This window comes from Bipolaris oryzae (genome assembly GCF_000523455.1).
Source record: "Bipolaris oryzae ATCC 44560 unplaced genomic scaffold scaffold_79, whole genome shotgun sequence".
Classification (NCBI taxonomy): domain Eukaryota; kingdom Fungi; phylum Ascomycota; class Dothideomycetes; order Pleosporales; family Pleosporaceae; genus Bipolaris; species Bipolaris oryzae.
Window position 1 is genome coordinate 19,428 of NW_006911355.1, and position 22,201 is coordinate 41,628.

Consider the following 22,201-nt stretch of genomic DNA (forward strand, 5'->3'; position numbering starts at 1 on the left):
GCTACACCCCTTACATGAATGAACGCCAAAGCGAGCCCCAATTCTCACTCATACTTCAACTACATACCTTACAAACATCCCGCAAAAGAAGAGAAAAGCGCTGCTAAATGCCTATTTTTGTCTCAAACAAAAAAATATTGTCAATCGAGACAACAAAAGTGTTTTGAAAAAGAAAAAGAAAAAGATGATGAAAGTATATAACAGAAGAAGAAGGCGAAGAAGATCTGAACACAGTCAGATGGCCACAGCAAAAACCAAAAAGTCGCACACTGCACACTTTTGCTCATGTAACAAAAGAAAAGAAAATGAGGTATACCAAAAACGTTTTGAAAGGAAAAATCGACAACAGATTCGTTGTTCTTATCGACAAAAAAAGGAAACCAAAAAAACTCCCTAGTGATCTTTACACACCTAGCCCAAGAAACGAAAAACACCATACACGCTTAATCAATTCCGTCATTCCCATTTTCAATCCTCCACCAATCTTAGGGCTTAGGATCAGTTTTCGTCATGCGCTTAACGGGATGTAACAGGATACCAGGCATGCACATTCTCTTTTGTTCGAGGACGCCATCGGATCCTGGACCACCATCAATCTGTTCTTCCTCGCCCCAATTCTGCTTGGTCATGGGCCAGTTGAGCCATCTGCGGTAGAGGTTGCGCGGGAAACGGGAGGCGTAGTACCAGCTCCAGCCTTGGAAGTTGTATTCACGGTCGTGGTTGTAAGGGGAGTCTGCTTCTTCGGTCCAGGCGCCCTGGCGGGGTTCGAGGGCTTCGCCCGTGTCCGGGTCGACGGTGTTGGCGGTGTCGAAAATGGCTTCTGTGTAGCCGGCGGGCCAGTGACGGTCGGTGAAGATGGGGTGAGGGGCGTAGACAGCTTTGAGACCGTGTTGAAGGGCCACGGTTGAGGGCCACATCTCAGCCTGCATGCTGCGGCCGACTAGGTTTTCCTCGTGCATGGCTTGGAGCATCTTCTTGCTGAATCGTACAACAGTGTTGATGAATGTTCGGCGGTCGATTTGCTCAAAGTCGGGGTGCGTGAACCAATCTGCCTGTCCGTCTTCGGGAGTGAAGATTGGCCTGATACCCGGGAGGTAGTTCCAGATCTTATCCTTGTAGGACCAGGTCGTGTTACGTGGGTCCCACATGGGGAGGAGAGTGATGAAATCCGCAGGCTCGGCAACACCCCACTCAAAGTTATCTTCTTCCATTGTTGTGGGTGGTGTGGGTCCAAGTGGTTTTTGTGGAGGATCAGCGCGTGCCCAGGGTCGTGGTCCCCACACTGGAGGTGGAATGAGCGAATTGGCCGATGCGTTCAAAACGTCCTTGTGCGTGTTCTCAACAAATGACTGGTAGTCTCCGTGGATGCTGGGGAGATAGTATCTCTTGTTGCGCTCCCACAAAAGCTTCCTGGGCTGCTTGTCGGCAAACTCGCTAATCTTCTCAAAAAAGTGATAGTGGTGTCCGGTGTATCTTGCGTCTGTCTCCCAGTTCCAGATGTAGTCGAATTCGGGGTGGGTAAGACTGAACCATTGCAGGCACATGAACTGTTGCCAATAGACCTGCCAATCCATAACCTTCGGGTACCACTGTGGAAAAATAGACTCTGACCATAGGATTGCCATATCTTGGAGTTCCTCAGGCACATTCTCCCGAAGTACACGGTCGTATTCATCCTGGTCATCGAAAATTCGAAGATTCCTATCCTTGACGTGGACATAAAGGTAAACCTGATATTCCCCACCAGACTGGAGAGAAAGCTCGGACACCATCGCGCGGATCGCAGTGATGTCGTTCTCTTCGTACTTGTAACCGGTCCAGGCACGGATGAGAACAGCGGTGCGGTGATGGTACTTCTTCTCCGGCTGATATCTAACCTCGAGGTTGCTCCTGCTGGTATCTGTTGGGATCGCAAAAGCTGCAGAAGCAGAAGCGGGCTCAGGCAAAGCGGTACTAGGTATCTTTACAATTTCGGATCTCGCACCGGGTCGGTATCGTTCCTTGTTACGCTTCAAGCAATCGGCCTGCAACTCGCCCCAATTGACCTCAGACCACTCAGGTACCAACTTGGGCGCTTTCCAGTCTTTGACAACCTCTGGGAACTCGTCGTCGCCGTATCCGTACGGGCCATATCGCGAGTAGCGGTCGAAGCAAACATCCTCGTCCAGGCCAATGACATCATAACCACCTGCGTAGACTGGAGGAAAATCTTCAGGGAGTCCACGGTACACTTGGACTTCGTCATCGGTACTAATGTTTAGTGGGATACCCCGAGGACCTAGACAAGCCACGTGCTCGCCATGCCATTTCTTCTTCCATTCGGGAGTGTTGTACTTGGGGAACGGCTTGTAGGCTACTGGATCAGCCGCGGCTGTCTCGTTGAGCTTGTCATGTCCTGCCTCGTAAATGCGGTAGTCCCTGCCGAGAGGTTAAAACCAGTTATTTCATACATGCAAGAGAAAAACCGCTACTTACATATCAAAATGCTCCCAACGATTGGGATCATACGCCTTGTTGATGTAGTCGCTGAATGGGGGCCAATGTCCATCCCAGCTTGGTCGGGGCCATTTAAGCATCTTCTTAACGTACTCCTTCATGTTGGTCGGTTTCGGGGCAGGAGGAATAAAATTGCCAGTTCTTGACGGCGCAGTCATCCACGGTGGGTGAGCTTTGGCAGGCTTCGACTCGGGCTCCTTCTCACGTGAAGACTCCATGGGAGGTGGAATGACCTTTGCTGGGCTGGGGGTTGCGCCAGGCATGGGAAGCGCATGTTGCCATGCATCTTCAAGAGGGGCTTGGGGTTCGTGAGATTCGTGCAACAATTCTTGCTCTGATTGTTGTCTTTCCAGGTTGTAGAGCGGTATCCTCTCGTACACCTTTTCCTGGGCCCATGGGCTCTGGCGCAGTACGACGCATATGAAGAGCAGCGTTACAAAGGAAAATATGGCAAATCTGCGGGGAGATCGGAAAAACATGATGTCGATGCTGTTCGTATTCGTATCGTCTTAGTGCTGGGCAGGTGCTAGCGAACTGCGCTGATCGCAGCTGGGATAGAGGGAGAGAGAGTTGGTCGTAAGCTTTTTAGCGGCAGTAAATAGACAGCATTGCTCTTTGGCGCGTGAGGGCAATGGCGCAACAAGTGAGTGGCGATTGAAAGAGAGTGGGTGTTGTGCGACTGCGGCGGTACTTGAGAAGAGGGAAGCTCCTGAGCTATGGGGTATATAGACAAGTAGTACTAGAGAGCAAGGAAAGAGCAGGCGGGGCGATGGTGGCGGCGCTTTGGGGCCAAGAGGGCCGGAGCTATAATAGTCGACCTGGCTATCAGTTGATGTTGGTCGCTGCCGTGTGTGTGCGTGTGTGTGTATGGGACCGCAAATGGCGCCGATGGATGCAAGGAGCGACTAGGAGAAGCTGATAGAGAGAAGGATGGGACGAGAAGAAAAAAGAAAGCGAAGAGCCAAAAGGTGAAGGTCAGACGAGACGAGGCGGCGACAAGTCGAAATGGGGGGACATGGGTCGGGGGCGTTGCGAGCCGACAGGGTATGAGATTGCTAGTAGCATCACGGCGAGGTGTCCATCACTCTCAAACAGCAGTACGCGGCCAGAGGCTCGTCGATCTGGGAGTCTCCATGGGTTTTGACACCGAACCCCCATGCCCTGTGCCGCCTCCCGCCCCGTGCAGCTGGGCGTTGGAGTAGAGTGCTGACGCGTTACGCAAATAGCGATCGCCAAGCTGACGGGATTGGGACACCCTTCTGCCGCCCTCGAGTGGTCGCAGGTCGTCGACGTTGGCGATGCTTGCGTGTTTCGCAAAACCTCCCGAGCGGAAGAGCCGTCGCACCATGCGCCCCAGCTCATCTACTCAACGACATGGCCTTATTCTCCCTCTCAAATCACACGCAGCCGCGAGCGCGCGGGGGGGGGGGTGCGCTGCCGCAAATTGTGCGGCTGGGCGGGCGTCTTGGTAGGCGGCATAATTTAAGATAAGAGGCAAAGATGAACAGCAAGCAGGCGTCCATACTGGCTACTGTCCCCACACGCGTTCTGTCGTGGTTTGACTTATTCAGCCGATGCACGGATATCTAACTGTCTATGTACGTACGCATCTATTCGGTGAATGTATGCAAGTTCCCCTCCCCCCCACAAAGTGTCTCCCCTCGATTGGTCCTGCACGAGAAAGAGAAAGATAGATGGACAGAAAGAGAAAGAAAGAAAGAGAGAGAGAGAAAGAGAGAGAGCGCCGATAGCGGTTAAAGGAACCGTCCTTTCGGCCCTCGTACAACGCCCCATACCAAAGTCTCACCGCATCACACCATGCCATGACATACATTCCGCCAATAAATCACCATGGCACAAAGCAGCTGCACTCCACAATGTCTGTCCCAGTATGTGCCCGTTGAGTGTTGACTGACCGTCCAAGTTTGTGCATCATGTCACATTTAGATTTTGCCCATGTTTCCATGGATACTATTCGGGCAGTTGCGCCATCGCGCCGACTACACTCTGCCCGATTCTCTCAACCGTTTAGCCACCACGCCCTCCCTAATTCGGCTATCATCGTGCAGCTCGTAATCATCGTCATCATACATGCTACTCAGCAAACACAACCTCTGCACCCATTGTGCTTGCACGTGCATCTGCATCTGCCTCTGCATTCATCCTCCATAGCCGGTGGTATTGCAATCCCCAACCCTCAAGCCCACACCGACGTACCCGTACCATTCTTCACTTCCACTTCTGCACAACAACCCCTCCGCGCTTGAACTCTGCAATGTCACCCAGCACCTGGCCCTTGTCCGTTAGTTCCTTGCTGGGAAATGTCGTCATAAGTGCCCATTCCCGGCCTTGACTAGCCGTACTGGCCCTGGTCACAAAGTCGTAGACGTCGCCAATAGTGTGTGTAGTGTTGAACCGCGACGTCAATCGTGTACCGTCCCCGAGGCGGACCTGTAGTGTGAGTGTAGGTATCGACGAGTCCACCTCGACGCTAGGTTGCGCAGAGCCCCCGGACGTCGAGGCTCCTGTACTACTAGAGCCTGCAGCCGGTATGGTAGCAGCCGTTGAACTCGAGCCAGGTGTGGGGCTACCCAACCGGTTTCCGCTGCCTGAGAAGGGAACGTACTTCTTCTTTGGCTTTTTGTAGTCCTCGTCCTTGTGCGCGTGTACCTCGACATCCACCTCCTGTCCGTGCTCTACATTCAAGATATGCAGCGGGGCGTGACCGGTGTTGATCATCTCCAGTGTGCGTGCGTTTGCCGGATCGTCGTAGCGAAACAGGTCGCCGTCGTCGACAGAGAAGCCATCGCGCCAGAGGTGGAGTTCGCGGTGGGCGCGCGGGGGTGGTGCCGGCATGTTCGCGTTAGGGTCTGGGACGATACGCGAAGGAGCATCGTCGCCACCCAGCGTTGTGCCTGCACCACGGAAGTGCGAGCTGGCTGGCTGCTCGTCGTCACCACCTGGTCGAGGAGCATTTCTGTGCCTGTTAGCTGCCGTGCTTTGTACAAGTGACTGGGCTCCAACTTACTGTCGCGCCCGCTTGAGAATGTTGTTGATCTGATCGCGTGGGTTCGACTGGTTGGGGTTCTGCACAGCAAGGCCAGACTTTTCACCACCGGCAAAGAAGTCCTGGCTGTCGTCCTCGGGGCTATGCTCGTCATCTTCATCGTCGTGAGCCTGTCCCTGGCCGCCACCAGATGACTGCAAGTCCCTCAAGGTCCTCGCACCAGCCACACCCCGCTGTGTCGGCTGTCCACGGCCAGCAGGTCGCTGCGACGATGAAGAAGAGGAGGCTGCCGGTGCAGAAGAGGGAACATAATCGCCTCCAAGCGTACGTCCACCACCCGATGGAGGAGGCGGGTTTTGGCTGGGGTTGGTGTTGGAATCGTCGTCACCGGCCATGTCGACGTCTGGCTCAGAATCGGCTTCTTGTTGTTCGGCGGTTTGATCGAAGAAGAGCGAGGCTGCAAGAGTGAGGTCTCCGTTGGCAGCGTTTAGGTAGCGTTCTGCCTGTTGCGCGTGTTGGTGAGCAGGTCCAATAGCTTCGATGAGCTTCCACATACCGTAGCAGCGTCCAGACCAGTCAAGCTAGCGAGCTGCGCAACCTGGGCGTCTCGATCGGTGGCAGCTTCAGACATTACAGCTTGCCAATGGTTCGAGGTGGGAAGATACGCCGTGTTGTTGATGCAAGCTCGGGCAATGTACCGTACTGTAGCTCCCGGGTGGGGTCTACGTATCCCACGGCGTTTCTTCTGAGGCGGCGATTGGTGACGTCGCTCGGACTTTTGCGCGTTGAGTGAGAAGCTGCGGCAAACAAACTTGTGAAAGCAATGTGATAGAATCAAGTCTTTCGCCGGAATTGATCGTCTGTAGTAAGAATAGTCCAACTAAACAGTTTATTTGAAGAAAGCTCTCAAATACCAGCAACTGCTTTACAACATGGAACGCAATGCCAAGACCAACGTTGAATTGAGCCTCACCAACACCACACCAACTCCACCGTTACCTCGGCCAGCCCTAACGCGGTACCAATCCCCACCCTGCACAAACCATTCAAACCACCTCGCTCAATTCCACGCCCAGAATCCCATTGAAACAACCCGCAATAGAACTCCCCCCCTCCCAAAGGCCCACCTCACCACCAATCTCCGCACCCACCTCCGCGTGGGGCTCAAACCTCCAACGTCCACCTCTCTTCCTCACCAACGCCAACACCCACTACCACCACCACCACCACAACAACAACAACAATGACCTCCCCAGCACCCACCCCAAACACCCTCACCGAATCCGGCATAACCATCCCCTCAGACAGCGAAACCTACGACGCAAACCCAGACCTCTCCCCCTCGCCCGCCTCGACCTCCTCGACCTCCTCCCCCTTGATCCTGTACAAGCCGCCCACGCTCTGGGGCCTACTACGCGGCGCCGCCATAAACCTGCTGCTACCGTTTGTAAATGGGTTGATGCTGGGGTTCGGGGAGCTAGTGGCGAATGAGGCGGCATATCGGTTGGGTTGGTCGGGTACAAAGGTATGTTTTGATATCCCTTCCTTCGTCTTTGCTTCTTCTTTTTTTTCTTCCCTTTCTTTCTTTGTTTGTTTGTTTGCGTTTTTGAAGGATGGGAGGTGGAGAAAAGGGGGAAAGGGGAAAGGGGGAAAGAGGCAATCGCTAATGCAAGGTATCAGATATTTCCAAGTCACCGATTGGGATCTTCGACTGGTCGACGTGTGGGACCGGGTGTAGAGATGCGTGCGGATCCTGTGGAGCGGAGGCGGCGAAATGGGCAGGAACTCGACATGTATACCTCGTTGGAGTAGGCATTGGGCTGAAGGGATGGTTTCAGGGTCGAGGCAGTGTGCATACAGATATACATACCCACGAGTCGATTGCAATGTCGGCGTTTGAGTTTAGAAGAAGAAGAGAGAAAAATGTGTCATTCAGGAGCATACATGCATTCCAATATCTGTACAAAGACACCACTATACTACAAAATGGCATTTCCCCAACCTCCTCCTTCTGTGAACTTTTCCTCCCTTGTGTCTGTTACGTTGAGAACACAGGCCTCAAGTTCAGTCGTATCATACACTCACTTTCTGCCCCACGCAACCTTGCACTTCCTTACGACCTGTTTTCAAATCTCCGTCGACGCTCAATCTCATACTCCTCGGCCTTCCTCTTTCTCTTGGCCTCCTCGGTAGTCATCTTCTTACCTCCGTAGCCCATCTTCCTCGTCCATGACTCGGCGCTGTCGTTGAACCTACGCCACATGTAGCTGAGTCGGTAGTTCCTCCTGTAGTAATCCAGCTTCTCCATCATCGGCTTACCCGCTGCACCCTCCTCGAAATCAACATCGCGGTCGGGACGGGTACGGTCCACCTTAGGCGCCTCAGCCTGGAGATGTGCAGGGATAGCCACGCCGGGCTTGATGTTGATGCCAGAGATTTGGCGGCGGTTAGCGGGAGCTTTACGGATGGGAGTGGGCGGCTGGTAGCGGATCCTGCCGTCAGGTCCCTTGATGTCGTTCAACTTCAGCTCGCCTTGTGCCACCTTGGTGTAGAGCTCGTTGCTCTTTTTGCTCGGTAGGGTGCGGATACCAATCATGCGCCGGAAGCCGTTTTGACGCAGCATCCAACCAGTAATACCACCCATGACACCAGACACAAGGAAGTAAAGTTGTAGAGCTGCGGCTTGGAAAGCAGTCACCAGACCGAGCACAACTGCAAGACCAGTAAATAGTTTTTGGCGTTGTGCAGCCTGACCGACGTCATTTTGTACACCGACCTCGCCTCCATTCTGTAGAAACAGATTAACTCTCCATTCTTTGTAGCCATGCAAATATACATACCTTGAAGACAGTGTACATGACGGCCGTTGTCGCAGCCGGCAAAAGAAAGTATGGGTCACGCGAAGTCAAATCAGTAAACCACAAGAAACCATCTTGTTCCATGCCAGGCACAGGCAGCTCGCCCATAGCTCTCAGAAACCTGAAAGCTGAGAATCCAATCCAGGCTTGCATGAACATGAAACCTCCCATGGAAGCCATGCCTCCGACGTACGGTTTCATGATTTCGGCCTGTTGCATCCTGTATAGATCCGCCTGTTGCTTATCACCCCGCGCAATGGCAGCCTCCATCTTGTCCTGTAGAGGCTTTGTCACAGGTGCTAGAGCGGCCATGGCTGCCATCTTGTCTGAGCTAAGAGCCTGGAAAAAAAACGTTGCTCCACGCACTACTACACCAGCAATCAGAATGGATCCGGCCCAGCCCAAACCTGACTGTAGGTAAATAGTCTCGATGCACTTTTCAAAAAGCGTAGTCATCCCCCAGCCGTAGTCTAAGCCTAGTTCCTTCAGTTGTCCGGCGTGGTCAATAAGGCGAGTAGGATCGATTTCGGCAGTGAGTGTATCTTTGATTGGATCGCTCTCAAGCACATTGTCAAGCGTCTTGGATTCGCCGATAATAGACGCATTCTCTGCAACCGTATTGGCTGAGCTCGACACCCCATCCACGACAGCGGGTTTATCAATTGTTGCAGGCGCAAGTTCGGGAGTGGCTGTGCTCACGGCAGGTTCTGCATGCTTTGCAAACTCGGTCGTATGACGGTGGGAGAATTCGGCAATTGGGACTTGATTCGAGGGCAGAGCGGAACTGGCGTCGGCAGGTTTGGCGGAACTACCCCAGCTCCAAGGCGCGTACCATGAAGCATATCGGACAGACGAAGCGCTCAGCATGGCATTATGAGTCCCGGCCGCACCCTTCCTCCACTGTACAGGTTGGAGCGGGCTTGTTCGACATGACTGTGAAGCGAGGCCAGCTGTACGGGGAAGCGACGAGAACTGCTACAGTTAGTATCTCAAAAAGAGAATCTCGCCAAAGATACAGCTCAAGTGGTGACAAGGGAGTAGTTGTGGGTGCGAAGTCGTGTGGCTTCGCTAGGCAGGACGCGGGCGGGCAGATGGCACGAAGCGAGCAATTGAACCATTGGGTGTGCGCACCTTCCTTGTAGCTGTTGATCTAAGTATTGATGATTGTCGCGAGGCCAAGGGCACAATTTGGGCAGGCCGCAGCCCTCTACTTGGCAGCATTGCAGTGTGTCGTCCGAGGTCAGGAATGATGCTGATGGCACCAGAACCGCCATCAGAAATGTCGTGCACGGGCCCTTTGTCAGTAGTTTGGTTGCGCTACCATGCAAACCTCCGAGATCCCCGCATCATCACTTCGTCTGCACCCAGCCAACAACTTGCACCGCATAGCGCTCAATTTTTTAGCATGGTAATTACCAATTCTTCGTTATCGATGAAGAGTAAATCAAAACAACAACGACTAGTCTACTACGCGCCTTTTATGGGTATGTTGGCCGCATTGCTCTGTCGTGACCCCCTCAACACCTCATCTGCATGCAACAAGTACCACCAGTCGAACAGAACAGCAGCCCAAAAATCCACCTACAATATCCCACGTATATCCATGAAAAAATAAAGAAAATTTCGCTTAAGCAGGGAATGCCATCGTAGGAAAGCATGCGGAAACAGTAACAAACCCTTAGTGTACAACGGCTGAGATAAGAAATGCCGAAACGCCGTCCTATTATGCGTGAAAGAAATTACGCCCTGCGCCAGGGGAAGCAACATCGTAATCAACGGAATACTAATCCTCGTAGTTGTTGCCTTCAGTGACGGCCAAGGCTTCCTCGGCCTGGCCACCGCCCATCTCCATCGCTTCCCCAAACATCTCGTGCCCACTGACCGAGCTCTTGAATGGATCTTGCATCGGACTAGTCGGGCCTGCTGGCCCTGAGCTCTCAAAAAGACCTGGATCGATTGGTGCGATAGAAGAGCCTCCGCCAAAGTTAAGAGGGGCCGTCGTAGCAAACGTCGGAGAGTTGTTGTATGCCGACGTAGTAGCCGGATTAAAGTACTCACTGTCGCCTTGGCTTTGGCGAGGTTCTCCAGGTGGCGTGTGTGATTGTTCGCCAGATCCTGGTGGTGGACTCGAGGGTTTGGTGACATCTCCTTCCTTGCGTTTGAACTGATGCGCCTTGGTCCTCAAGTGCTGTGGAAGATCCTCTGGATTAGTTATTCCCAATTGGTTCATCAGCTTTTGCTGCTTTGTCGGCCGAGGCTTCCGCGTCGAGAGAGATACTTGTAGGATCGGTGGCGGTGTTGGTGCAACGGGTGCCCATCTGTGTAGCTCTTGACGGAAGAAGTTGATCTCATTCGCAAGGAGAATTTCGGCGCCCTCAAGTTTCCGCAGATAGAATCGCTGTGTAGTAAGCTCATCGGGGCTTGACATCATGGGGTTGATATATCGCGCCACGTAATCGCGGAATTTGGTGCCATGTTCAATGAGCGACTCGAGTGTCTCCTCCTCTTCTGGCTGGAATGGCAGTCCTTGAAGCTCGTCCTGCCATAACTGCAAGTCTTCGAGTTTCGGTCGGGTTGCATCACGCGGAATCTTTACGCGGTAGTCACAGATTGGGCATGTGTACTTGTCGTCCTCCTTGACCTTTCCGCGTGCAATCTTCAGGCACTTGCCATGGTACCTGTTTTTATTAGCGAACGCTATTCAAGAGCACTATCCGGTAAACTTACCATTCGTGGCACAATTCGCATTCAATCATCATACCAGCTTCGGGTTTACGGCAGATGCAAAAGACGTCTCGGCTCGACCCGGAACCATCCACCTCTTCTCCTTCTGCTGGACTCTGTTCACGCGAAGCAGGTTCCACTGGCATGCGGGGCTGGTCAGAAAGGTCAAAACAAGCCCGATTGCGCTCATCTACTTGTTTCATATGCGCATGTAAGATGTGAAGCGGTGCATTGGCTTTGCCGAAGAGTTTCTTGCCTCGCCGCATCCAGTCCTCATGACGCTTTTGTTCTTTCTCCAGGTCGCTGGTCCCAGCTGGCTTGCAGTTCAGTGCGTTCAGCCCTTCCATGGCATTGCGAACTTCCATATATCGGGGTCGCTGGGTGAAGTCTGGGTTCTTGCTTCGCTCATACAAGGACATGATGAGCTCCTGCGCGTCCCGCTGCTTCTTGAGAATTGCATCCATGGCCGCTCGTGTCTCCGGTGTCACCGGCAAGTTAGTCGCTTGCTTGGAAAAAGCGTCGAGTTGTTGATAGTGCACATGCTCCACTTCCATAAGCTCTTTTGCTTTTTTCTCCCAGAACTCGCCTTGCGTGCGTTTGTCTTGCAAGAACTGAAGGTCCGGATGGTGCTCAGGCATTCCGACTTCGATGCCGCTTTTGATGAGATCACTGACTTCCTGGAGAGTAGGTGCCGGCTTGACTCTGAAATCCTGTGCTTCTTGTAGCCATCTCAGTTGTTGTACAACCTTTTCGAGCGATTCAAGCTCAGGAAGGTCGACATTGAAGCCCTTGCCCTCTTCGAGGAGCTCATCAAGTCGTGCAATGCTCTGCTCAGCAGGCCGGTCGCGTAAGGCAGTCCGCGCTTTGTTCTGGTACTCCACAATGCTTTCTGCGCGTTCTCGGAGTGTGGTAATCTCTGGGCTGTCGAATCCTAAATCTTTGGCCTGGTTAAGAAGTTTCTGAATGTTCTCAACGTTGCGGTACTCGCGTTCTTTCTCATCCGCCTCTGCAATAGCGGACTTGCTGGGTCTTCCCCTACCAGGGCGTTCGGCTTTGCGGCGAGCCTGCAGCTTTCTAGTTGTGTACAGGACCGCTTCGTCAGCTACTTCTTGACACTTTTCAACAAAGTCTTTTAGGTCTTGAAGACCATTCAGCTCCCAGTCAATCTTTTCTCCTTCGTGCAAAAGTGCACGCAGAGACTTTAGCTGCGGTCGTGGTCCCTCGGCAAGGAGACTTTCCATCTTGGACTCCCAGACTTCGGGTGTGCTTGCCTTGTCCACAATCTTCTCAACCAGCGCCGTCAGAGCATCCTCTTGCATGCGATATATAAGCATATGCTGGCCCTTGGCTCCGGAGTAACGATCAGCCTCTGGAAGATCTGAACAACACTCAAACCATCCAGCATGCTGTAGGCACAAGACCTTCTTCGTGTTACGGCAATAGAAGCGAGACAAATAGCCGTAGCACTTGCAGAAAGCACAGATTAGTTCATCCTCGTGCACGTCAGCATCGTCGATGATGAAGTCAAGTTCACAGGGCGCATCCGCTTTACTGCTGCCATCAACTTTACAAGTGTGCGTTTTAGCAGCTTTATGTTTTTCGAGAAATTCTCTCCGCAATCGCGTTTCCCGATCGCGCATCCGCTGCATAGCAGGGCCAAGCCACTTGGCCGTCTTGATGGTCGTATCCTTGCGCGAGGCCGCAGCTAGCAGTAGCTCATCATGAGAGAAACACGGTTGACGTCGATAGTCCTGGAGACGCTGCACACCATGCTCCCCAAATGGCTCCCAATCGCTTGGCGCAAAATTCACCGCCTCGTTGAGATTGAAGCCATGGTTAAAGCCAGCATGGTAAGCTTCGGGGAAGGTTATCACAAACTCGCCAGCACGTTGGTCAATTGCATAAACCTTGACTCCAGCTTTCAATAGTTGCTCGGGAGTGAGAAGAGTCACGAGTTGAAACAAGAGATCAGGCTGGCTTTCAAACAGCTCTGGTACTGCTTCACGCATAGCTTGCTCAAACTTGTCGGTGTCCTCGGCTGGCACACCATACCAGGTCTTGGTAGCTCCAAAGTGTTGGTAGTTTGCAGAGTACGTATAGTGATCCTCGGCATGCCAACAGAAAGTTGAGAAAACCATTCCCACATACAACCAAGGCACTGTCATCCCTGAGATATCGGACTTGATGTGGCGAAACAGCGAATCTGGCGCATACGGCAAAACAGTCAAGTTCCACGGGTCCGTAGAGTAGGGGTCTCGTGGGTTCTTCTCAATGGTTGGAAATCCGCTGCCGTGAGTCGTCGAGTGAATGTCTGCTCCATATTCTACTTCAACGGTCTCTGTCACGTTCGCAACTGAATGCCAGAATTCGCGTTCAACGTCATCTTCTGTGACCGGTCTTGGTGCGTTAGTGACTGGATCGAAGGGCATTTTGGTGGCAAAATGGCCCTGCTTGAACTGGTGCGCTTTCTCCTGGAACTGCTTGAGCGAGTATATGCCCCCTTCTTCAAACCCAAATTCGCCTGTGCCTACCAGACAGCGTGGGCAGTGCCAGTCGTAGGCAGGAATGCCTTTGATTGGTGGATCTAAGCAGTAGCCGTGATAGCCAGAGTCGCAACTGTCACATAGCAAGATGTTTGAGGGGTCGTTATCGGTACCGCAATTTTCGCAGCGATCGCCGGGGCGCTCGTCTGCGGCACGAACACGAGGGAATGATCGGCCTGGCGTGGATTGGCGAGGCTGAGTCATGTGAGAGCCGGCCACAGTGGGGGCAGCGTCTTTCTTCAGTCGTTTACTGCGCCTGCCATTTGCCTCGTCTGCATCATCATTTGCACTGCTATCTGCATCTTGGGATAGGGTGCGCTTCAGCTGGTTGAATTGATGTCCATTGGACAATGGCGTCGAGCCGATACCTGATGGCCGCAAATCAGGAGTGTTGTCAGCTGACAACATTGGGCTGCCAACGTTGCGCAACGGCGTGGAAGTGCGTGACTCCAGCACATCTCGATGCATACTGCTTGGTGCGTTGACTACTGCAAAGGAACTTGGGGTGGAGGGCTGCGTAGTTGGCTTAAGTGGTGGATGCGCGTTAACCGCTGTAAAGCCGCCGGAATTTACTGGTGTAAAGCCCGACTGCATGGCTGGTTTTGGGAGCTCGGGCGGCGGGGTTGGAGCTGATTCACTGTGCAGAGTCGCGTTGAGAGCTGCTGAGGCCTTCATAGCAGGCGACTCGGTGGCATTGGCTGCAGGTGTGCCCTGTAGCGATTTCTTGACAGGCGAATGTGCTGGTGAGGGTGTGAACGGTCCGCCGTGCTCGTATTCCAGCATCTGCTGCACACCCGGTTTCACCAACCGTAGATACTCTTCGTACGGGTGCAGCCATTTTTGGTACGAGTTTTTAAGGGATGTAGACAGCGAAGACATTATCTTGCCGCTGTAGCCAAGGTCGCGTCCTATTTCAGCCCATTTCTTCTGCTTGCAGACACGTTCAAAGCCACCCCTCTTCTCAACGGCCTTTTTGAGTTTGTAAAGGTCCAATGGCCGTTTGTCCACACTTGGGAAGCGTGTGAGACTGTGGCCATGTTGCTTGTGAAATTTGGCGAGCTGATCCAGATAATTCAGATTGGCACGTGTACCTAGCCCCGATCAGACTTGAGTTAATAAGGCAAAGTTTGACTGGTACATACCCCCCTCGACGGAATTCAGTTCCTGACGTCGCGTGCGAAAATGAAAGCGCTGTTCCGCATCAGCTTGGCTCAAAAACAATTCATCTTAACAGCAGTAAAGATGGGCGCAGGCGCAATCGGGTATAGCGCGTGCACTCACCTCTGTATCTATTGCAAAACCTGGGTTCCAGCTGTCGGGCGGAACAATCTTGACAATGCCGTACTTCTGCGCCTCTTCACGGATGCTCTGGATGTACTTGACGGGGTCCTTGAACTGCTCGGTGGTCGGTCGATAGGTAGGAGCTTCGCGCAGGCCGAAGAGACGGTTCTGTTTAGGCGGCAGGTTGTTTGGCGCTCCATGCCCTCTGCGCTCCACCGTAGCGAGATCGAGTGGTGCTGCCTTACGCGCGCTCAGAGGGATGGTGCCTGCCCCATTCGGTTGCGCGCCGTTCGTGGCAGGTGTCGCGCCGCCGCTCGTTTTTGACTTTGATGCTCCAGGGGCTCCGTCCGACGCTCCATTGTCCGTGGCGACCCGAAAGGTAGTCATTGTAGCGCCTGTGGGAGGCCCGGCTTGGGGTATAAAGTCGACCATGGCCGTTTCCCTACTCGTTACACCTGGCAGGACAAGTGGTGGGGATTATTTGCGGCCTCGCGACGGTGAAGGGGGTATTTCTAGATAAGGCGATGGCAGTCGGGATTGGGTTTGTCGGTGGTGGTGGGCGCTATCGAGGGGATATATCTGCAGTCATGGAGGCTCTGGAGCGGCAAGCGACCGCTTTTGACCCAAGTCGGGCCGTGGAGTTCACTGGTCTTGTGTAGAATGACACGCCCGGAAGATGGTAGGCCTAGGTAATGGCGACGAACGTGGGTGTGGACAGGTACGTATGTGTGGCGCGGTCTCGTGGGAAGCGGCGAGGTATGAGGAGGATGGATGGGGCCGCTGAAAGGTGCGAGAGGTTCCCTACTATGCCTCGCTAGCGGCGGATGCACTATCACACCCAAGGTACCGAACTCAAATCCATCGACGCTTATTCCGGCGGTGCGCGATCATCGGTCGCGTGTGCGAAATCCCAATGGTGCCTGCGCCATACTGCCCCGTGTTTTTGGGGTTGGTTCACCCATGGCACTGGTGTCCATTTGAACAATATCAAAAGGGCGCGGCCGCGGTAGTCATGGTGGATGGCATCAGACCTCGTACACGCCCCCCATTTGGCCACGGCATGACGGCTCCTACACCTTATGCTCGCGCACACACCCCCTGTCTGTACGCCTGGTCAATGGCTGGGCAGGTTCATTCATTGTATAACATGTTCCAGCCGGCACGTACAAAGTGCTGGCTGCGTCGCCGCCCATTTCAAGACTGCCGAACCAAACTGTAAGCATCGTCAGTTCATGCTGATTTAATTCATTAGCCGTATCGGACACAAGACTGGCTGTCATCAAGCATCGCGTTTCTGCAACAGACAGTCGTGGGATCCATGGGCACTACAGGTAAGAAGGCCGAGCGCAAGGTTGTCGCATCGGGAACCACCCCGGCCCCGCCAATCACAGCGCTGCCCATCTGCACCATCCCGTCAGCCCTAAGTGGCCGTTGCCGCTTCTAGATGCCATCGACAACAACACTCTGCCTCAACCTCACGCCCTTTGCCAGGTCGTCCAATGGCCAGTACTATCAAAATAGAAAGTCGACCTATCCCGGCTTTCTACTGCTGCTATCTGCTTCGCTCCAAGAACCGCAAGGCCTTTTACATCGGCAGCACGCCTAATCCGGCACGTCGTCTGGGCCAGCACAATGGATCTACCAAGGGCGGCGCAAAGCGAACCTCAATGCAAGGGAAGCGGCCATGGGAAATGACTTGCATCGTCACAGGGTTCCCCTCCAAGTCAGCCGCCCTGCAGTTCGAGTGGGCGTGGCAAAACACCCACGCGACTCGCCACATCGAGCGAGATGTACGCGATGCAAGACGAGACGAATTGTACAAGGGTAAAAAGAATGCCTCGCCCGCTAAGAGACCCCGCCCACCAATGTCCCTCGAGGCACGATTGAAAAATTTGCATCATCTGTTAGGGGTTGGGAGTTTCAGCCGATGGCCCCTACACATCCGCTTCTTTGCCCCTGACGTCTTCGCGCAGTGGGAAAGACACATTTCCAAGATGAAGACAAAGCTGCCAACTTACATCACGGTTGGACTAACGCCAGCCGAGCTTCCGATCCTCGCGTCAGATGTCCAAAATGAAATGCGCACACATTTCATACCTAACGTCATACGAGCAATTCCAGTTGCATACGAAGACTGCAAGTCGTACGTCGAAAAATCAAGAAGCATGCTTGCAGACGGTCAAAAGAGAGCTTGCACTGTTTGCAAGAAAAATGCGAATGCAGAGAAAACACTTGTGTCGATCTGCCCCATGGAGGCCTGCCGTTCCGTCTCACATGTGGCCTGTCTATCGCAAAGATTCCTTGCAGAAGAAGGTAACAAAGACGCACTCATTCCGATTGAGGGAACGTGCCCAAGCTGCCATACCGTTCTCAGATGGTCTGACATGATGAAAGAATTGAGCCTAAGGGTGCATGGCCAGGAGGAGATCAAAGCCATGTTCAAGACAAAGCGGACAAAGAAAGCAGAGGGTAGCGCCGTAGAAGAGGTCGACGAATTTCCTGATATTGACGACCTGGATGCTGAGTTTGACGAAGACCTCGATGAGACGTGGGTCGAGAACGTGAACGAGGATGACGATAAGATGCTAGCGTCAAACAATGGATGAATACGTTTACCATTCTTCGACTGTTCGTAGCGGCAATCGTCCTTTCGCCACTCGCTCAATGCACCGATCGGCCTGTTCTCTGACCTTTGCTGCCACCTCTTCAAGACTGGCACCCGCGTCGATGCGCACAAAGTCCTCGCCCTCCTTCTTCTGCATCAACGTCTCGAACAGCTCTCGCACGCGGTCCTGCATGTCCTTCTTTTCGTACTTTTCCGTGCCAAAGCCACCTCGCTTCGCCGCATCATCGGCAGAAATATCGAGAAAGAGACACAGGTCTGGTCGTGGGAGTCCGACATCAGGTTTCCGACACCACTCGAGGCTCATGTTGGGGTTCTGCTTGGCAGCCGAATACACGCATCCGCTGTAGTAATAACGGTCAATAATGACCGTAGTACCAGCAGCAAGCTCTGCTCGAATAGATGGGCTTCAGTTGTAATTAGTTTCAATAGCTCATTCGGAAGTTGTTGATAACCTACGCTGCTTCCCATCGATTGGCAGAGAATAAGAGATGAATCACATGATCCTCCTGGTCGCTTTGCCCACTCAGATAGCTATTAATCATCTGTCCGATCGGTGTCGTTCGATCTGATTACACCATCAGTCTTGTTCCTTTGACCCATTGATCTCCATATCGCTGCTTCTTCTTTGCAACCATTTACTACCAAATTTCCCTATGAGGGCATACACGTACCAGGAAACCGCATGTGCCGCACCTTGACGCCATCATTTTGCAAATCCGCAACAAGCTTCTCGCACTGCGTAGATTTCCCTGCGCGATCCAAGCCCTCGAAAACTATCAGTTTGCCGCGCGCCATTGTCGGGTTGGGGGATTGGGTTGGCGTCGTGGAGGGGTTGATGCGTGGTCGAAGCGGAGTGTTGGTGGGGCGGAATCATGCATGCATCACGTCGCGAAGGCGCTAGTGAGGGAGTGTGCCCTCCAGCCTGTGACGATGTTTGCGAAAACAGAAGCGAGCTGTCTCTTTCAATTGGTCGGTAGCATCCTGTAGCCAATTCTGGCATGCATATCGATTGGGTGTCACTACATGTATGAAGGATCACAGAAGGAACAAGCGATCATGAAGCGGGGTCTTCAGCTGGCCACAATTACAAAAGTAACAATCCGTAGGAAGGAGTCCACGATTCCGTCCAGACCGTTTACCCAAGCCATGGGCACTGTTCCAGCTAAAATATTTGCGTATCATCACGCTCGTCCTATGGAAATACTTCAGTGTCGAATGCCATAACGCAAGGCTGATTGACTGCCATAGCCACATTGGCCCCACGTTTCCCTGCGTGTTTCAGCCTTGCATGAGAAGGTTAGATAGGCTTTCTCCTAGCTCGCTTGTAAACTGGACAATTGACTCCTTCCTCCTTAACATGGCAGACCCTTTCTCAGTCGCCGGTACTGCTGTCGGCATAATCTCACTTGGTCTGCAGACTTGCCAAATTCTCTACAATTACTGCTCCGAGTTTAAAAGCTTCCCTCGCGATGTTGAGAACATTCGAAGACAAATTAGAGGCCTTGAGGGTATCCTGGAAGGGCTCCATGAGGTCAAAGAACAACTGGAAATCGACAATCACACGCCGTCTTCACAATTACACATGGCACTGAAGGAATGCGAAGAAATGTTGCACGAACTTACGAGGATGGTAGAGAAACGAAACCCCGCTTCAAAATTAGATGGTGTTCAAACTCAACTTCGAGCTATGAAGGGAAGGATCCTCTGGCCGTATAGGAAAGAAGATCTCAAAGAGGTGCAATCATCGCTTACAAGGTTCCAGGAGAATCTAGCTCTGGCTCTACAGTGTGCTGGCCTTGACGGCACGTTACGTCGGCTGAGAGACCTACATTCTGAGTTCATTGTTCAACAACAACAAGCGGTTAGGGTAGAACAGACCCTCAACCAACATACAGAAGCGCTGCAAATGATTCGTCGAGACGTTGCTTCGCAAGGCCCTGATCTGTCGAAAATATACAATGAAATCATGATTCTACGAGCTCACCTTTTAGAAGACGGTGTATCTGGGGAGATTGGCTGATATCCATTGGTGAGAAGTTCAAGACCCAGCCTTAGAATCTGTAGATGCTAATGCTAAAATAGGCGAATAGCGACTCGTCCTCGCGGAAGTTGACCCTCACATCGTCATCAACAGTATATGCCTTCCCGCACGAAGGAGCCCATGAGCGTACATCCCAGCTTTCAAAACAAAGCGGCTTCATCCAAACTAGGAAATCTAATTCATACCACTGTCACTCAAAACGGAAGCGGAAAGTTGAGTCCGGAAGATGGTACAAGGTCCTGACGGATGAAGTTTATGATCATCACAAAGACTGTCCTCGATTCGCACACGGGGACTACACTAGATCCGTTGCTGTCCAGCTTTCTATTTATAAAAATTTGCTAAAGTTCTGTGTGCAGATAGGTTGGCAGTATTCGAGAAAAGGGGGCTGGAATTCACTAGCACCCGTGCTAAGATATCGGGCTGTGGTTCCGAGTGACTCGCCGGTGTTCAGAATCTTAGGGTCTGCAATTAAGAGCATTGTGTATCGGAATACCTCCAGGCCAATACGTCGCAATATGGCAACCAGTTTTGTAACAGTTGCACCTGAACTTCAACAAGAGTTTCGAAAGGGCGCTTGTCCTACTGATCTTGATACGAACGGAAACGGGATTTTATATGTATGTGTTTGCGCCATTTTTATTTCCCACAAACTAATGAAACACGGGCTGTTCTTGACCTGATGGATGTGGCAATAAATTGGGTGGACTCTAGAGAGAAATTCATGAGCACTGTGCCTGAGATCATTGATCTGTGTTTCGACGCAGGTGTACCCTTTGACGATCAAAATGCCGAGGGAAGGTGAATTCTCCAAAGCTCATTGCTTAAGCCTACTAACTGAGACAGCACCCCGGTAGAGTATTGGCTTTCAAAACCATTGGAGTACGTTTACTATGTAAAGGAATGGAAGTTGCTCTATGGCCATGTCTTATTTTGTCTTGCACAGAGGGCAGAAGGCTGGTCTTTCTCACGACTTGCACAATATAAATCGAAAATACCTTCATATCAGATAGTCTTTGACAACATGTCAGCTCTTTTACAATTAGAGTCGTTTTCCAACAGTAAGTTAACAGCTAGCAACTCCAGATTCCATCTCTACATTCTGTCTCACTATTGCTTCTAGCATTCACTGATGACTTCCAACATGAGGTCATATTGCGAAGGTCAGAACTCGACTTCGCTACTCGCCTGAAAGCTCCAGGTGTTGACACCTGGGTGTCTTTGTTCGCGAGATTCGATTCTGTGTATGCGCTAGCATCATGGCCTGGAGGCCTGAGCACAATGCTATCTAATCCCAACGTAAATTTATCACAAAATCTTCTAAAAAAGCTCTTGTACGCGGCTATCGTAATGAAGAATATCAAGTCCATCGAGGTCTTGTTGAACTACGAAGTTCCTATAACACGGAGAACTTGGAACGACATAACACGGCAGTTCTTCGAATTTGAGGGTCATGACAGACAGACCAATCTTTCGTTGACCAAGATTTACCATCGCATCGCGAGTCATCTCTACCAAGACGACAACACTGGTTCAGATGATCAAATTAGTACCAGGGGTTTTGAAAGTGTCAACATAACCGACGAGACCTCGTCGCTATATCACGATACATGTTCGACAGTCTTATCGATGCAATCCGCTTGGCAGGCAGGTCACCGCGGATTGGAATCCATCGGCTTTGCTAACAATTCATGGCTTCCCCGAGAAAGTCGAATTGGCACCCCCCTTTGGGCTATAGCACTTTTATCATACACCGGGTGGAGTCCCAAAGTATTTGCATCTTTCAGCTGGCTCATGAGGCATGGTGCTGACCCTTTTTGGTTGCATCCAATGCATCTCACGACCCCGGCTCACTTGCTTTTTCGAGAAATTTTGGATATCCTGACATTGGAATCTGAGTACAGCGAAGATTTCTCAATGCTTCTATCATCAGAAAATAATGACAATTGTCAGTGTTACTGCTCACAAGATGGTTGTAGTGTACTAGGGTGTGCGATTGGAAGGAAATTCCGAATATACTATTTGCGAAAGGAGCAGGCATACCTTTTCAGTTTTGTCGACAACAACCACAACAACTCACGGATGGCTTCTGCGATACTTCGAGTCTTGACATTTGAGAAACTGTCACTCACACATACTTGTTGTTATCGAATTCGAGATGAGTTATGGGGAAGATTCACGCGCCCGACGCCCGAAGAAGTGGAGGAAATCCATGATCTCGAGCGCGACGACATTGAACTTCTTGAGAAAGTTGTCGTGGAGTTGGAAGAGAAATGGGCTGGATACAAGAAGCCTTTTGTCACTTTCATGAATCGAGTATGGAGGCCTCGAATGCGAAAGATGCGCCGCGAGCGACAGGCCGACAAGGCTACTTACGAAGCTGAATTGGTTCGTATGGGTATCACGTTGGAAGAGCCGTATGAAAAAACGGATGAGGAAACTGATTCGGATAGTGAAAGTGACGCAAGTTGGTCGGATGATTATGAGGACGCTGATAGCGAGGGATGGTATACAACCGACGAGGATGTAGATGAAGTGGAAGATTGTGGAGAAGATCATGGAGAAGAGAGTGACTAGAGGCTGAGCCGTTTGTAAGGGTTGTCACAAATTCCTGAGGTGGTGATG

The 22,201-nt window shown here is 52.0% G+C and overlaps 8 protein-coding genes across 8 annotated transcripts; 3 read left to right on the top strand and 5 right to left on the bottom strand.

The window, feature by feature from the left end:
- Positions 1-485: 485 nt before the first annotated feature.
- COCMIDRAFT_5912 (uncharacterized protein) lies at positions 486-2,975 on the bottom strand (the record flags this gene model as incomplete). Its single annotated transcript, XM_007690471.1, has 2 exons — positions 486-2,418; positions 2,476-2,975. The coding sequence occupies 2 exons, from the start codon at positions 2,973-2,975 to the stop codon at positions 486-488; spliced, it is 2,433 nt and encodes an 810-aa protein (XP_007688661.1).
- Positions 2,976-4,725: 1,750 nt separating this feature from the next.
- COCMIDRAFT_97204 (uncharacterized protein) lies at positions 4,726-6,134 on the bottom strand (the record flags this gene model as incomplete). The annotated part of the gene is made up of 3 exons (XM_007690494.1): positions 4,726-5,473; positions 5,525-6,006; positions 6,060-6,134. The coding sequence occupies 3 exons, from the start codon at positions 6,132-6,134 to the stop codon at positions 4,726-4,728; spliced, it is 1,305 nt and encodes a 434-aa protein (XP_007688684.1).
- Positions 6,135-6,746: 612 nt separating this feature from the next.
- On the top strand, positions 6,747-7,315 carry COCMIDRAFT_97255 (uncharacterized protein; the record flags this gene model as incomplete). Its single annotated transcript, XM_007690495.1, has 2 exons — positions 6,747-7,028; positions 7,184-7,315. 2 exons carry the CDS (start codon positions 6,747-6,749, stop codon positions 7,313-7,315), a joined length of 414 nt encoding a protein of 137 aa, XP_007688685.1.
- Positions 7,316-7,616: 301 nt separating this feature from the next.
- COCMIDRAFT_97272 (uncharacterized protein) lies at positions 7,617-9,582 on the bottom strand (the record flags this gene model as incomplete). Its single annotated transcript, XM_007690496.1, has 3 exons — positions 7,617-8,291; positions 8,344-9,333; positions 9,493-9,582. 3 exons carry the CDS (start codon positions 9,580-9,582, stop codon positions 7,617-7,619), a joined length of 1,755 nt encoding a protein of 584 aa, XP_007688686.1.
- A 562-nt stretch (positions 9,583-10,144) lies between these two features.
- Positions 10,145-15,296, bottom strand: COCMIDRAFT_5916 (uncharacterized protein; the record flags this gene model as incomplete). Its single annotated transcript, XM_007690472.1, has 4 exons — positions 10,145-11,039; positions 11,089-14,719; positions 14,771-14,819; positions 14,910-15,296. 4 exons carry the CDS (start codon positions 15,294-15,296, stop codon positions 10,145-10,147), a joined length of 4,962 nt encoding a protein of 1,653 aa, XP_007688662.1.
- A 1,112-nt stretch (positions 15,297-16,408) lies between these two features.
- Positions 16,409-17,515, top strand: COCMIDRAFT_97271 (uncharacterized protein; the record flags this gene model as incomplete). The annotated part of the gene is made up of 1 exon (XM_007690497.1): positions 16,409-17,515. One exon carries the CDS (start codon positions 16,409-16,411, stop codon positions 17,513-17,515), a length of 1,107 nt encoding a protein of 368 aa, XP_007688687.1.
- A 6-nt stretch (positions 17,516-17,521) lies between these two features.
- Positions 17,522-18,330, bottom strand: COCMIDRAFT_97217 (uncharacterized protein; the record flags this gene model as incomplete). The annotated part of the gene is made up of 3 exons (XM_007690498.1): positions 17,522-17,939; positions 17,992-18,100; positions 18,207-18,330. 3 exons carry the CDS (start codon positions 18,328-18,330, stop codon positions 17,522-17,524), a joined length of 651 nt encoding a protein of 216 aa, XP_007688688.1.
- Positions 18,331-18,892: 562 nt separating this feature from the next.
- COCMIDRAFT_37401 (uncharacterized protein) lies at positions 18,893-22,153 on the top strand (the record flags this gene model as incomplete). The annotated part of the gene is made up of 6 exons (XM_007690487.1): positions 18,893-19,534; positions 19,618-20,196; positions 20,295-20,377; positions 20,423-20,637; positions 20,700-21,125; positions 21,774-22,153. The coding sequence occupies 6 exons, from the start codon at positions 18,893-18,895 to the stop codon at positions 22,151-22,153; spliced, it is 2,325 nt and encodes a 774-aa protein (XP_007688677.1).
- Between the last annotated feature and the right edge of the window lie 48 nt (positions 22,154-22,201).